Consider the following 13,652-nt stretch of genomic DNA (forward strand, 5'->3'; position numbering starts at 1 on the left):
CAATTTCATGAAGGCCCATTTTAGCCATTGTGTATAATCAAAACCCAATAGAAGATGGCATTTCTTTAGTGGAAATAATTGCTACAAAATCTGCCTGATTATTCTGTCAAATTTTATTAGTTGTGTTCACAGATTCATTTTGGTGAATTTCTGTCTGGTGCACATCATTAGTGAAGCAGCCAGGGAATGTTTGCCCTGTCTGCTCTAATTGCCTGTCATTTCTGAATGAAAGAAATTCAGCCTCTGTGTCAGTATACAGGAAGAGTGAAATAGCTCTCAGTCTTTAAGCCGGGAGAGAGAATGAGGATACTGAAAGCATCTTATTCATGTGGCCAACGATGGTCATAGCTCAGCACTGGGCTCAGATTACAAGTGAACTCACACACACACACACACATACACACACACACGCACACACAGTAAACACACAAATCTTGGACTCAATACACACATTCTCAATCACACAATGCAAATATTACACTACTGCATGCAAACATTCTCGCTCTCTCTGCCCCCCAGCTCTCTCTCTCTCTCTCTCTCTCTCTCTCTCTCTCTCTCTCTCTCTCTCACACACACACACACACACACACACACACACACCACACACACACACACACAAGAAGAACACAGTAAGGGCATTATTATAACATCCTTCTCTGTTGCCCATTCTGCTGCTCACTGTCTCCCTCTCCACCCCACCCCAACACACACACACACACACACACGCACACTGCTGCTAATGATTTAGTTTCTGAGCCTCAGACATTTCTGTCTGTTCTCTGTGTCCTGTAGGGTCTGCCTGGACCTCAGGGCTCTATTGGACCGCCGGGGGAGAAAGTAAGTTTCAGACTCACATCAGGTCCTCTCACAGCACCCTTTATATCATTTACAACATATTTGCTTTGTACTTTCAGATAAAAAACCTACACTCCTACGGAAATGTATACTTGAGTTCACCTACTCTTACCCCTCTCTCTCTCTCTCTCTCTCTCTCTCTCTCTCTCTCTGTCACTCACTCACTCACTCTGTCCTGTTTCAGGGCCCCCAAGGGAGACCTGGCTTGCCCGGGTTACCTGGCTCCGATGGACCTCCTGTAAGTCCATACCTGCCATGCATCAGCATTGTGCCGTGTGTGGTGCAGTGTGCTGCTCCCTGTCACAATGCACACAGCACGCTGTCTCTGCCCCTCCATCCCTGCCCTGCACTCACAGCAGCTGCTGTGATGATGTGTTGAGAGATCAAATTACAACCCACCACTATACCTATTAATGTCACCTAATGCTAAGCCAGTTAAACAATGATTATATGGCAGCATCCAAGATGATAAAAAGACTCCTTCAAAAATTTATTTTAAAATTGTGCGTTTTGAGGGCATTTGTTTGTAGTGAATAAGCAGCAGTATTCTATAACAGGTGAAGCACATGGTAACATCAGTGGCATTATCATTTTGCAGCATAAAGCAGAGTCATACTGCTGGTTTATATTTGACTGAACATGGCAGACGTGTGCAGGCTGTATTTTTTCTGAGGCCCAGCTTTATGTCAGACTACAGAGCTCTGTTTTCCCGCTCTTTTTAATGCGTGGCCTTATGAGGCAGTGAAGCCATGCTACAGCCTGGAGGTAGTGCCTGCTATAAAACCAATAGAATAGCATCTTTCTTCAAAGAAGAAGAATGTGTGTGCGTGTGTGTGCTTGCATATGTGTATGTGCGTGTGTGTGCATGTGTGTGCGCGCATGTGTGTGTGTGTGTGTTTGTAAATCCCAGCCAAACAATGCTTTAATTGAATTATTTTCTAATTTATTTAATTTGTTCCTTAAGGGCCATCCAGGTAAAGAGGGGCCCCCAGGAGAGAAAGGAGCCTTGGTAAGATTTCACTGTGAAAAGCTCACTCACACTGAGTGATTTATTGATTAACAGAATAACTGTTCAGGGCATGTGTTTTTCCACAAGAAAAAAGGGGGAAATGTACTTTTAAGATTTTAAAATTTTTTATACAATTTCCATCTTTTATGATTGATGTAATAATCTTTAAGTGTAAAAAATGAACTGATTGTGTTATTGTATAACTAAGTGCAAAAAACCCCTGCTGATTGCAGTACTGGAATATGCAGATTAGCTCTGTTGGCCCAGTGTCAGCGCATCCATGGCTGCGTGCCCATATCATCTCAGTGGCTAATGCTGGGTGTTTGTAACTGCATCAAACTGCAGCGTGCATTAATTGTCTCTCTGTGTCTCTTTTCCTCTACTGTCTCCAGGGTCAGCCCGGTCCTCAGGGTCCCATTGGCTACCCAGGACCTCGTGGGGTGAAGGTACGCTGCCACCTCATGTCTGATGAAAGTTCAGCAATGCTCGCTGAAATGCTCGCTGATGCCTGACCACGTGTTTTGTTTTAAAACAGGGCGCTGACGGAGTGCGGGGACTGAAAGGTGGCAAAGGAGAGAAGGTGAGAAGGCGTGGCTTTTATCTGATAGGATACATCACAGATGTTAGTGCAGCATGCATGTTAAACGAACCCTAACAGATCAGATATGTTCGCTGTTAACGACTATACCTGGTCTGTAAGTTGCTGGGCTCAATTTTGACTTTGCAGGAAATAATGTGACTGTTACATGTGAAATTTGAAAGGGATGGATACTCTGAACCAGCCTAGACCATGATTCAGCACCAGACGTTCCGAACCGCAAACACACAAACACGCACACAAACACGCGCACACACACACACACACACACACACACACACACACACATACACAAATATTCTCTACAAAGCTATATAAATCTAGATAAACAAAAAAGAAACTTTAAAATCAAGCCATCCCACTCGAACATATCAGGTGGGCCTGGAGGTCTGGGAAGTGTAGTCCCAATTCCTAATCTTCCTTTCCTGTGCTTCTGGGATTGAGTGTGGTGTACCTGGAGAGCTGTGACAAACACAATACTGTTAATGATGCAAGTGTGTGGATGTGTATAATTCATTGTACAATTTCAGCTGCAGGCCTGTTGTTTCACATGTAGGTATCTAGCTCTGTGTAGTTGTGCATAAATAAAGAATCAGTCAGATTTCTCAAGTGACACAAAAGATTGAATTTTGCATATCTCTGTCTGGCATACACAACACTGCATAATGCATTACACTCACAGATACACACATGGGCAGATGACAGGTGTTTTTAAACTGAGTCCTGAAGTTACAGTAAGAAAGTGTGTGTGTGTGTGTGTGTGTGTGTGTGTGTCTGTGTGTTGAGGGAGGAGGGGGAGAAACAGTGAGAGAAAAGTAGAGAAAGAGACAGGAGACATAGTATGAATAAATTCATTTCTGCTCAGTGACATTTAAAAAAGTGATTCAGTTGTTCTCAATGTACATTTACTACACTTAGTCATTATAAATTTATCAATTATCAATTTAGAACTCCAATGACCTTTTCATTTGATCAAGCATGGGAGAGTCTTCTTTTAAAGTTATGAGTCAAGAATCTTGATATGTGTTGTATCATTATGCCATCTACTCTTGCCATAGTGGTTAAGAGCTACGGGCAAAAAGACAAAGTCAATTTCAGTACAGAATTAAGAAACTGCAGTAAAAAGAAACTCCATCAGTCATCCCTAAAGTGTGTGTGTGCCCGTGTATGCCTGCGTTTGTGTGTATAAACTGTGTCACTGAACTTATTTGAGTGTATAAATTACAATATTGACAGCATCATAAAGGTCTTTGCATGTTTTGTGATTAGCCTTAAGAAATATATTCAGTATATTCATTCATTCTTGCATCAGCTCCCTTGAAAGTGAGAATAGGCTCAGCTACTTTGCTTCAGTTTAGGCTGCATTACTCCATTACTGCCTGCAGATGGCAGCATGCTCCATATTCCAGTTATCAAAATTTAAGTACTGATTATTATCAATAAGAAGCTACTATGTGCAGTTACTGAAGTACAAACCAGTGTGTTATTAAAGTAACTCAAAGATTACCAGTACTTCATAAAGACACACTGGTTTGGTTATCAGGCTTATTCACATGTATCGCTGTCATTAACTTAGCAATTTGTCCTTTTTCTTGGTCAGGGGGAAGATGGTTTCCCTGGCTTTAAAGGAGACATGGGTATCAAAGGAGACAGGGTAAACATCCCACACAGCATGCTAGACAGCTGGTCACTAAATATGCAGCTAGGAAAAGTCAATGAAGAAAATAGCTGGAAAAAAACCATAACCTTATAGTTATATACACACATATACATATATACAAGTACATATGTATTATTAGTTATATATACAGTCAGTACAGTAATACATCAATAATCAATGATAAATTGCTTAATTACTTTAATGACAAAACTGAATCGCTGCATGTCCACTATCAAATTATTAATCAATAAGTATCAAATACTTATTGTATCAAATAGCTCTAAATATACAATGTCACAAATGTTATTATATTTTTCCACAAGCATATGGAAATATCTTATATCATATCTTATTCTTAGCAGAGTTGAGAGACAGAAATTGTTTATGCCAGTTTCTGTGTGTGTGTGTGTGTGTGTGTGTATGTTCAGGGTGAGTTGGGCATGTTTGGACCCAGAGGTGAGGATGGTCCTGAGGGCCCTAAGGGTCGTGCGGGACCTCCAGGTGAAGCAGGCCCCATGGGTCTGGCTGGAGAGAAGGTGAGTTCTGCTCACAGCCTTCTTCACCTTCATCTTATTAGACATTTGACTTTGAGCTGCTAAGTCAGGGGTCAGAGGATGGTGATGTATTCTCACTAGCATAAAGATGAATGAATGTCTGTAACCTTGTCTTTTTTGAAAGCTATGACAATGGTAATGATTGTGCTGTTGTTCTCCGGCAGGGTAAATTGGGTGTTCCTGGCTTGCCGGGCTACCCAGGAAGGCAGGGACCGAAGGTAAGTCAGGCATGGTCACAGCAGGTCCATTAGTCTTCTGTCTCTGTGGTGCTAGCACAGGCAACCTTGTGAAGAACCCTTTGTGTGATCCTAGATCCCTCAGTGTGCTTCTAGAATGTAATACCCAATATTAATTAGCACCTACTGGAGCCTGTTGTTACATCCCAAATAGCATGCCCAGTTTTATATCATTCCAGATACCCTTTCCAAAGGTCTAAACTAACAGTATATAAGTTATTCCAGTCCTGTGTGAAGATGGAGAATCTGAAGGCCATTTAAAGGCTTATCTGAGCTCGGAGCAGAGTAGTATTCTCTACAGCTAGACAAGACAGTCACCTAGCTCTGTGGAGAGGTTGTGGAGGGCAGGAGATAATGTCCAGCCTTGCTGTGTTTCATCTTAAGGGGCCTGTAGTTCAGCCCTCTGGGAACCAGCAGTAGCCTAGCTGCTGAATGAGCCCCAACCCAGAATCATGAACGGAGACAGAGGCTGAAGGTCATTTGCCGCAATCTCGCCTCATTCCCATCTCTCCGCTCCTGTTCCCACTATCATCTTCTGCTTTCGTCAGCCAGCTCAGTGCACAGCAGGGGGACGAGATCGCAGGATGGTTTGGTATTCCATCGCCCCCACAAGGTGCTGAAAACCATGCGCTGGCCGACAAACTTTTGAATTTTCATGAAGTGAACTGTGGCCATCATCGTTCCCTGGCTAGCCCTGGTGTCTTTTACAGAGGATGCAGAACATCCATCATAGAGACAGTGTTTCTGCCCCACTACTTCCCTAACAAACCCATGTGTCTGGGATAGCTCAGCCAAAGCGAGCCGCACCTCCGCTGGGTAAACACTGAAGGCCGTCTCTCAGACAAGGCTGTAAAACAGCGTATTGATTTTCTTTCTTTGCTTCTTATAATGCCAACAGGACTGAGGGACATGGGTAAGCTGCTTTTAATTCACTGCACCCTGGAAAACAGCAGAGAACCCAATAGCACAGGCCCAGGCCTGAGTGTTCTTGTGTGTGTGTGTGTGTGTGTGTGTGTGTGTGTGTGTGTGTGTGTGTGTGTGTGTGTGTGTGTGTGCAACATATGAGTGTGTGTGTGAGTTGTTTGCTTCAGTAGGTGGGTTTTTTTTTGTTTGTTTGTTTGGTGGGTTTTTTTTTTTTCTTTTTTGCCTTTTCTGGGAGCATCATGCAGCTCCACTGTTTGTCTAGAGAAATCCGTTTCCTCCCCCTCTGCTTCATGTTGGATTCTTTATCATTTTAGCATTGCAATGTTGTTCACGTGCTTAATACAAAAAAACTTAATAAAAATTTATAATCCATTTAAACAATGTGTTTACTAATATAACATAATACTGTATTATTCATAGTGACACTTGTTCAGCTGGAATATCACACACAGAGCTGTAATAACCAGTCATGTAATAAAAGAGCATTAGAGTGTGTGTTTGGAGGAAGGGGTGTAACCCTGGCAGCTGTTGAGTTAGACCCCTAGTGTAGCTGTGGTGTAGTTAGCCCCTCTGCGTGTCCCTGATCTGAAGCAGGGTGCTGAGTGCTAATGTGCATGGCTGGCGCAGGGCAGGAGAGCAGGAGGAAGCTCCCTGGTTCTGCACCCTGATCAGCATGCACCTCCACCATGCTTCTCTTCCCCTCAAGAGTCTTCTGCTTTGATCTGCAGGGTTCGACTGGTTTTCCCGGATTCCCAGGAGCTAACGGAGAGAAAGGAACCAGGGTGAGATGGATTGTGTAGCTCTGCACTGCACCATAACCAAACACAAAAGGAGATAATAGAGCCCCATTATGAAGGGACTCGTATGAGGGTTTAGTGAGAAAACACAGGCAGAGATCGATGGGCTGAGAACATTGACAGGTCGCAGTGATTGGTCAACCATCACTGGCCTTCACAGCACCTTCACACCCTCTGAGTAAAAACAGGCCAAGAAGCTAATGATCAGTCGGGGTCAAAGGTCAGGGGCTGACACAGGCTTGCACGTTCGCTCGTCCCCGCATCTCATAGCAGAGGCGTCCTTCAGACCTGCTCGGAATACAAATGTGCAAGAGGCCTAGTGCCTAGCCAGATCATATGCAGTGTTTACACACGGCCAGTGGATGGCATTCCACGGCCACATACACTGTGCCCTTTATTACAGCAGGCAACTGAATTACAGCAGACTTGAAGCTAATGAATTAATGGATTTTTTTTAAGATTTCATCCCAGTGAGCATTCTAGCTTGGAAGAATAAAACAAAACAGGATTTGTTTTTGTTTGTGATTTTACCAACAAAAAAAGATGTCAATGATGTTAATCTTCTTAATCATCACTGTCAATGATGTTAAACTGAAGACTATTAATAAAATGCCAAAGATAAAAAAATACATTCCTCACAGTGATAGGAGGTCCAATGAAGTACCACATAAAACTGCCACCGTCTGTTTAAGAAAGCAGGTGGCTGATGCTGTGTGCGTTTCTCTGTATTTGTGCTTGTGTGTGTGTGTGTGTGTGTTTTGTGAACAGCAGTGTGTGTGTGTGATTTTATGTATGTTTCTACAAGTGTGTACAGGTGTGTGTGTGTGTGTGTGTGTGTGTGTGTGTGTGTGTGTGCATGTGTGTGAATGTATGATAGAATACTAACTGGCTTTACCTGGCTTTACCAGTCAAACTGTCCATGTCTGCACCAGCCAATTATTTTGTATATGCTAATTTGTTTTCTCTTGTTCTTGTTTTTGCAAGGGCGTCGCAGGGAAATCCGGTCCAAGGGGGCAGAGAGGTCCAACGGTACGCTCTCCTTCAGGCTGCACTGGAGAAACCCACTGTATAAAATCCTAAATGATGGCTTTCCTGAGTGTGTGCAAAGCTGTATTTCTACAGGCACTGATCCCTGTGTGTGTTTATGTTTGTGTTTTATGAACTCAAGGGGCCACGTGGGGCTCGGGGTGCCAGAGGTCCGACTGGAAAGCCAGGTCCTAAGGTAGCCACATGCTCAGTTACCAAATGTGTTATATGTGTTGTATGTGTGCAGATATTTGTTTGAACAAAGTTTCATGTTTTTTCTCTGTCTCTCTTTGCTTGTGGTCTGTCTCTCTCTCGCTGTCTTGTCTTGTCTTTCTGTCTCTCTCTCTATCATGTATTCTCTTAGGGCACTTCGGGTAATGACGGTCCACCTGGCCCACCTGGAGAGAGAGTAAGTGTTAATTTCTGATTCAGCATTTCACGTTGTGAGAGACAGCATGTTTGCTGCAGGTCTGGGGGGCATTGGAGCTGGCCTCAGCTGAGCATGGCTTCCCTGTTACCTTATCTTGTGGCCAGATTTCAGCCAGGCACCTGAACAAGTATGGTGTAGGACTCGATTCCTATTTAGAAAAGGACAAATTGTCCCTGTCAGCCCCTTATTATTTTTGCAGAACTGTGCGGTCTTCACAGTTGGTTTCCTCATATTGCTGATAATAGCTTTGAGTTTACAAACACAACTCCACTGTAGGTGATTAAAAGCAGATCTTGAGGAACTATGAATAACATTTCCACTCAGTACTTTTCTATTCAAAAGTCAAAGTTTATTTCACACAGCATGAAGGTTTTGCTGGGTAGAAGGAAAGAGGGGTTATTCACACAAGCTTCTGAGCAGCAGGCCAGTACCTGGTGCTCTCAGGGCACTGGCACAGCTACTGTTTTACAGCTTCTGCTTATCGTTTCTCTTCACATTTTTTTTTTTCCTCTCTCTGCTGTTCTGTTTTTGAATTTATACTGTTCATTTTGGCCTTCATGTTCTGACAGTCTGTAACTGCTAAAGCACTGGGTTTTTTTTTTGTTTGTTTGTTTTTTGTTTTTTCTGGGTTTTTTTTTTTTGCATGCCTATACAAATACATTGACTTATTTCATAATATTCGATGTATAAAAAATAGTCCTCTATAATATATCTTTATTTAGCCCTCTAATCATACATCATGTTTTCCTTGCATATAATTAGTTCCATCCTGCAAGTACCACTTTGCCAGCATTGTTTAAAACTGTTCTGTGTTATTATTGTGTTGTCATTCATGCACCTTTCTACAGTGCGTAAAAGACTGTGTGTGAATGGCCCTCTAATCGAGATGCAAGGTCATGCCTGTGGCACGCTGCATGGAGTTTTAATTAAAGTGCTGTTAGGCTGTACATTTCCATTATCAAAACAGTACAGTGCAGTGTAGGCGGATTGGGCTAATTGCCAAATTTGCATTTCATCTACATTGGCCACATAGAGCAGTGTAATGATAGTGACCTTGGGTGTCCACCTCGAGCCATTAGTGAGCTAGCCCTAATTCCTTCCCCTTCGCACGGCTGCTTTGCTGGACTGCTGAGGTCCAGTCCCAGCCCAGGGGATGTCCTGCACCTTATACTGCACAGCAGGGCTGTACACAGTTCAATGTTTTTCTAGACATAACACTTGATTCAACTACTCAGCTTTGTGAACTGATTTGTTTGCATTAGAGTTGAATTGGTTATGTCATTTCTGGGAAAGCACTAAACTGTGGAGTGCTTTGACCCTCAAAAAGGAGTTTGGAAGAACACTGCCACATAACTGCATGTTATTGAAGAGTTGGCTATCCATAAATCTGGCTTTTTTCACCAGCGTATGACAGTGAAGTCTTAACTTAGAGGATAAAGTGTACTTCTCATTGCTATATCTGAATTTGTCTTGTCTGTTCTAGGGACCTCAAGGACCCCAGGGCCCTGTGGGTTTCCCAGGGCCAAAGGGCCCCCCTGTAAGTACCTGCCATTTATAAATGTGAAGACATGAAACATTGTACATATGATAGGTACCTTTTTGTAACATGTATTTACTATGTATTGTATTCATTTGCTTACTATATTTATTCTATATTACATATTACCTTTGTGTGTGAGCATCACTTCCAGCAAGTCAAATTCCTTTTGTAATGTACTTGGATCTAGTGTACTTGGATAATAGAGTAAAAGTGAAGTGATTTTAATCATGATGAAACATAGTGTTATATCAGTTGCTGTCATTAAGACATAAAGTCACCTGCAACTCTGGGTGTCTCTAGGGACCACCTGGAAAGGATGGGTTACCTGGTCACCCTGGCCAGCGGGGGGAGACGGTGAGTGCTACCTCCCGTGTGTGACTCTGGGCTGTTGCTGACATGGGCATAACAGGCCAGGGGACTCTAACAGACACTTCCGGCCAGGTGTGGGAGTACGGGGCAAGAGTTTTCCCCTGTCTACACCTGGTCTCCATCACCTGGAGGGCTGTGTCTCTGAGAGTCTACGCGTGTTAGCGAAGGCCGGGGCCCGAATGATTGCCAATCCACACATGGACACAAACATACACACACACCCACAACTGTTCCAGTGTGTAGATGTTGGGCTATGGGATTTATGGAAGTTTCCCTGATCTGGTCAGATGTATTAATAGCTGCCTAGCAGTTCCATTTGGAAGAGGTGTCTATCTGTCACTTTAAAGACACTTTAGAGTGATGAACTCCTGCAGCTGATCCAGCTACCAGTTTGGTCCAGGAGAGCATGTGCCAAACACGGCCAGGGAGAGAATCGGTTCAGCCGTATCAGTTCATCTATTTTCCCTGCCTCAACGCCTATCCCTGGAGGGCCATAGCACTGCGATGTTGAGTGTTTCAGCCCACCTGATGCAATTCATCAGTTAATTATCTAGTTGAATCAGGTCATTACAGCACTGGAAAACACTGACCTGTGCAGTTCTGTGCCCATCTTTTTCAAAAACACACTCTATTTAGACAGCTGTGAATGGGATGGATCACAGCATACAGCAACCTCCTATGCCTGTCCACTCAAATCACCAGAGATATAGACGAACATGCACCACAGAGAGTGGTAGGTAATCTGAGCCAAGCTGCTCAGCCAGTGCACAAACAGCAGCTTTGGCTTCAGCTAAGCACTCTGTGGTTTCCACTGGAGCCAATAAAATGCTAGAAAAAAAGCCAATAAAATGCTAGGAAAAGCGGGGCTACTTCATTGAATGGCCACAAGGCACCGCGCTGCCTCTTACTCTTTCTCTCACTCTCTGTCTCCACTCAAGTCTGCTGACTCATTACCTATTCAATAAGCTTCATTATGATTTTATGACACCTGATTTATCAGAGAGATATTCACCAGTGGAGCATCCACAGCTTATCATACTCTTTGTAGTTGAGATGCCAATGAGGAGACTTTAGCAACTGATCAAAGTGCCATTCCTGTGCAGATTTACAAGCATCAAAACGATAGGCAATCTTTTGAAGTGCTAAGCATGAATTGTTACAGCAGTGCCCCTAGTCTAACTCATTTGCATATAATCATGTAATGTCCTAGTTAACATGTTCTCTGTACAACCCCAAACAGAGAAAACCCCAAATACAAATAAAAAGAGGGAAGTGAAGAAGCAGAGTCGAATCCACATTTAATCCTCTAGTGTAAACAGTCCCTGGATCTCAGATTATGCACTCACATTTACAGCCCTCTGCTGTCATTCAAAATTGTATGCTGCTGCGGTGCACAAAAACCAAACCAAAAGGCCTTTCTAGTCGCAGTCATTCCTTGGACTGGGACAGTGCAGAAAAACACATCTATTTCTCCCACACATAAAGTCCACAACTGCTACAGCTACATTTGTGGTACTGGTGCAGTTGCCTCTAAGGACATATAGAATGCCAGTAAAGCATGTCTGTGGCATTGGTGCTATTGGCTCGGAACTAAACCCATCTTATGTGTAATTAGATCAACTCACTGGCCACTGTATAATCACACGTGACTACTGGATAAAGGCAGTAAAGGTTCTGATCCTTATGGACCACGATCTGCGCAGCACTCTTTTGTAAATAAGCAAATGCTTCTGAAAACGCAGTGCAGTTATATTTATTTCCTCCTAGTAACATGTAAAAATAAACAAATTGCTGTATGGTTTGCTAGTTCAGTTTCAAACACCTTAGATCATCGACCTTAGATTTATATCAGCATAAAAATATTTCTCAGTAAAATGATCTGTCTCATTTCAAGCTGATATTTGGTCATGACAGTTGTTTAGTTCCTTGCACTAGACTACTGACTTGCCTGTGCTTTATGGATCGTTCAGTTCTGTGCAATAGACCTCTGAGATGTGTCTGGTTAGTGGTAGCTTCCCAGATATTGTGCTCTCTAGTGTTTCACCTGCACCTGCTGCTTTGTTGTTTTTTGGGTTTTTTTGCTCTGCTAACCTTACTATTACAGCCAAGCCTAGAGATCCACTAGTGGGATGATGCTTGAACTCAGGGTCATGTGAGTGACCTCAGGGTCATGTGATCACTCACATGACTGTGTCATGATTGGTGATGCATGTGTTTTTATGCATATTTTAATCACTGGATATTTCTCACATGTGTATGAAAATGCAACATAAGCATGAATCGCAAATCAGAATACAAAAGCAATGACGAGGACCCTCAGTAAGTAAAGTGTCTGTAAATGTCTACATAATGTAGCATTTATTTTTAATTTTAAATTAAAATGCACATTATACAATGTTAACTGGTGTTAATAAAAAAGAAATTAAAAGATCCTTTAGACATTTAACACATTTTAGCTGTATTTTCTTTATTATTTTTTGCTTAGCCTTCATTTTACATGCATGTGTAACATGATAAGATTTGAGTGCTGTGTACCTATGTATAGCCTATCGGAAGGAAACACCATCATATGATTTTTTAGTGAGAGCCATTCCCACTCAGGCTTTACTGTGATTAATCAGGGTTTATTTCTGCTTGAAAAGACTTTAACTTTGTCCTCAGGGTTTCCAAGGCAAAACAGGTCCACCTGGCCCTGGAGGTGTAGTTGGCCCTCAGGTAGGATTTTACCTCTTGTGTGCTGTTTGATATATGTGTTAGGTCATCTAGGGTTTGATGCAGTGTATTATGACAGCTCACATGTAATTGTGGTGTGCTCACAGGGTCCAACTGGAGAAACTGGGCCCATTGGTGAGAGAGGACACCCAGGACCTCCAGGCCCCCCTGGGGAGCAGGGACTTCCCGGAGCAGCAGGGAAAGAGGGTGCTAAGGTAAACCCCCTCGTGTTCGGTACAGGTCATAACCATGGTGTTGCCCCTTGAACCAGAGGATGGCCATGGGTGGGTTGACCCTGAATTTGGCTAATAACGCAAGTCTGAAGGTTAGGCTAAAGGCACTGTTGGTCCTTTATTCAAAGAAAAATAAGGGTTACCTTAGAACATGACCATTCAGCAGCACTGTGGGTGGGATGTGCTCGATTGTCTTTCTAAATAGAGTGCAAAGCGAAAGAAGATGAAGGGTTTTTTAGTGCTTGGGTTTTTTTTAAACCCAGCCTGAATTCCATCGTCCTCTATCTCACTTCCAGTTTCTGCCGTACCTGATCGGAGACACTCTAATCAACTCAGTCCACCTAGTCCAGATGAGCTGTCTATCAGCAGTCAGGGCTTGGTAGGGCCTGATACTGCAGTGACCCTCCCCAGAGACCTTCCCAAGCACCTAGGCTAAGCAGCTAATACTTTACCCTTCTACCCTGTCAGACTTTCTAATGCTTTTCCACTCTCACTGTTCATTCCCTGCCACCCCCACAATTCCACCACTGCTATCCGTTCCCCGCCATAGCCTATCACATTATTCCACCACTGCTATTCCCACCCCTGTGTTTGTTAACCACTCTATCTCATTTGATTTGTTTTGATATGCACATTTCAAATATTATTCATTCAATTTTTTTAAAAAGTGTCCATATAATGAAACACATCAAGAATAACAAAGGCCCAT

At 43.0% G+C, this 13,652-nt stretch overlaps 1 protein-coding gene across 3 annotated transcripts in view; it reads left to right on the plus strand.

Moving 5' to 3' along the window:
- col11a1a (collagen, type XI, alpha 1a) overlaps positions 1-13,652 on the plus strand; it is a 73,143-nt gene that overhangs the window by 35,300 nt on the left and 24,191 nt on the right. For all 3 annotated transcript variants that reach the window (XM_035530847.1, XM_027021521.2, XM_027021522.2), the window contains 16 exons: positions 793-837; positions 1,040-1,093; positions 1,820-1,864; positions 2,257-2,310; positions 2,400-2,444; positions 4,063-4,116; positions 4,551-4,658; positions 4,841-4,894; positions 6,565-6,618; positions 7,618-7,662; positions 7,802-7,855; positions 8,024-8,068; positions 9,573-9,626; positions 9,930-9,983; positions 12,660-12,713; positions 12,818-12,925. In XM_035530847.1, coding sequence (XP_035386740.1) covers positions 793-837; positions 1,040-1,093; positions 1,820-1,864; positions 2,257-2,310; positions 2,400-2,444; positions 4,063-4,116; positions 4,551-4,658; positions 4,841-4,894; positions 6,565-6,618; positions 7,618-7,662; positions 7,802-7,855; positions 8,024-8,068; positions 9,573-9,626; positions 9,930-9,983; positions 12,660-12,713; positions 12,818-12,925 — 927 coding nt within the window. The remainder of the gene's footprint in view (positions 1-792; positions 838-1,039; positions 1,094-1,819; positions 1,865-2,256; positions 2,311-2,399; positions 2,445-4,062; positions 4,117-4,550; positions 4,659-4,840; positions 4,895-6,564; positions 6,619-7,617; positions 7,663-7,801; positions 7,856-8,023; positions 8,069-9,572; positions 9,627-9,929; positions 9,984-12,659; positions 12,714-12,817; positions 12,926-13,652) is intronic.

Source organism: Electrophorus electricus, chromosome 10 (assembly GCF_013358815.1).
Source record: "Electrophorus electricus isolate fEleEle1 chromosome 10, fEleEle1.pri, whole genome shotgun sequence".
Lineage (NCBI taxonomy): Eukaryota > Metazoa > Chordata > Actinopteri > Gymnotiformes > Gymnotidae > Electrophorus > Electrophorus electricus.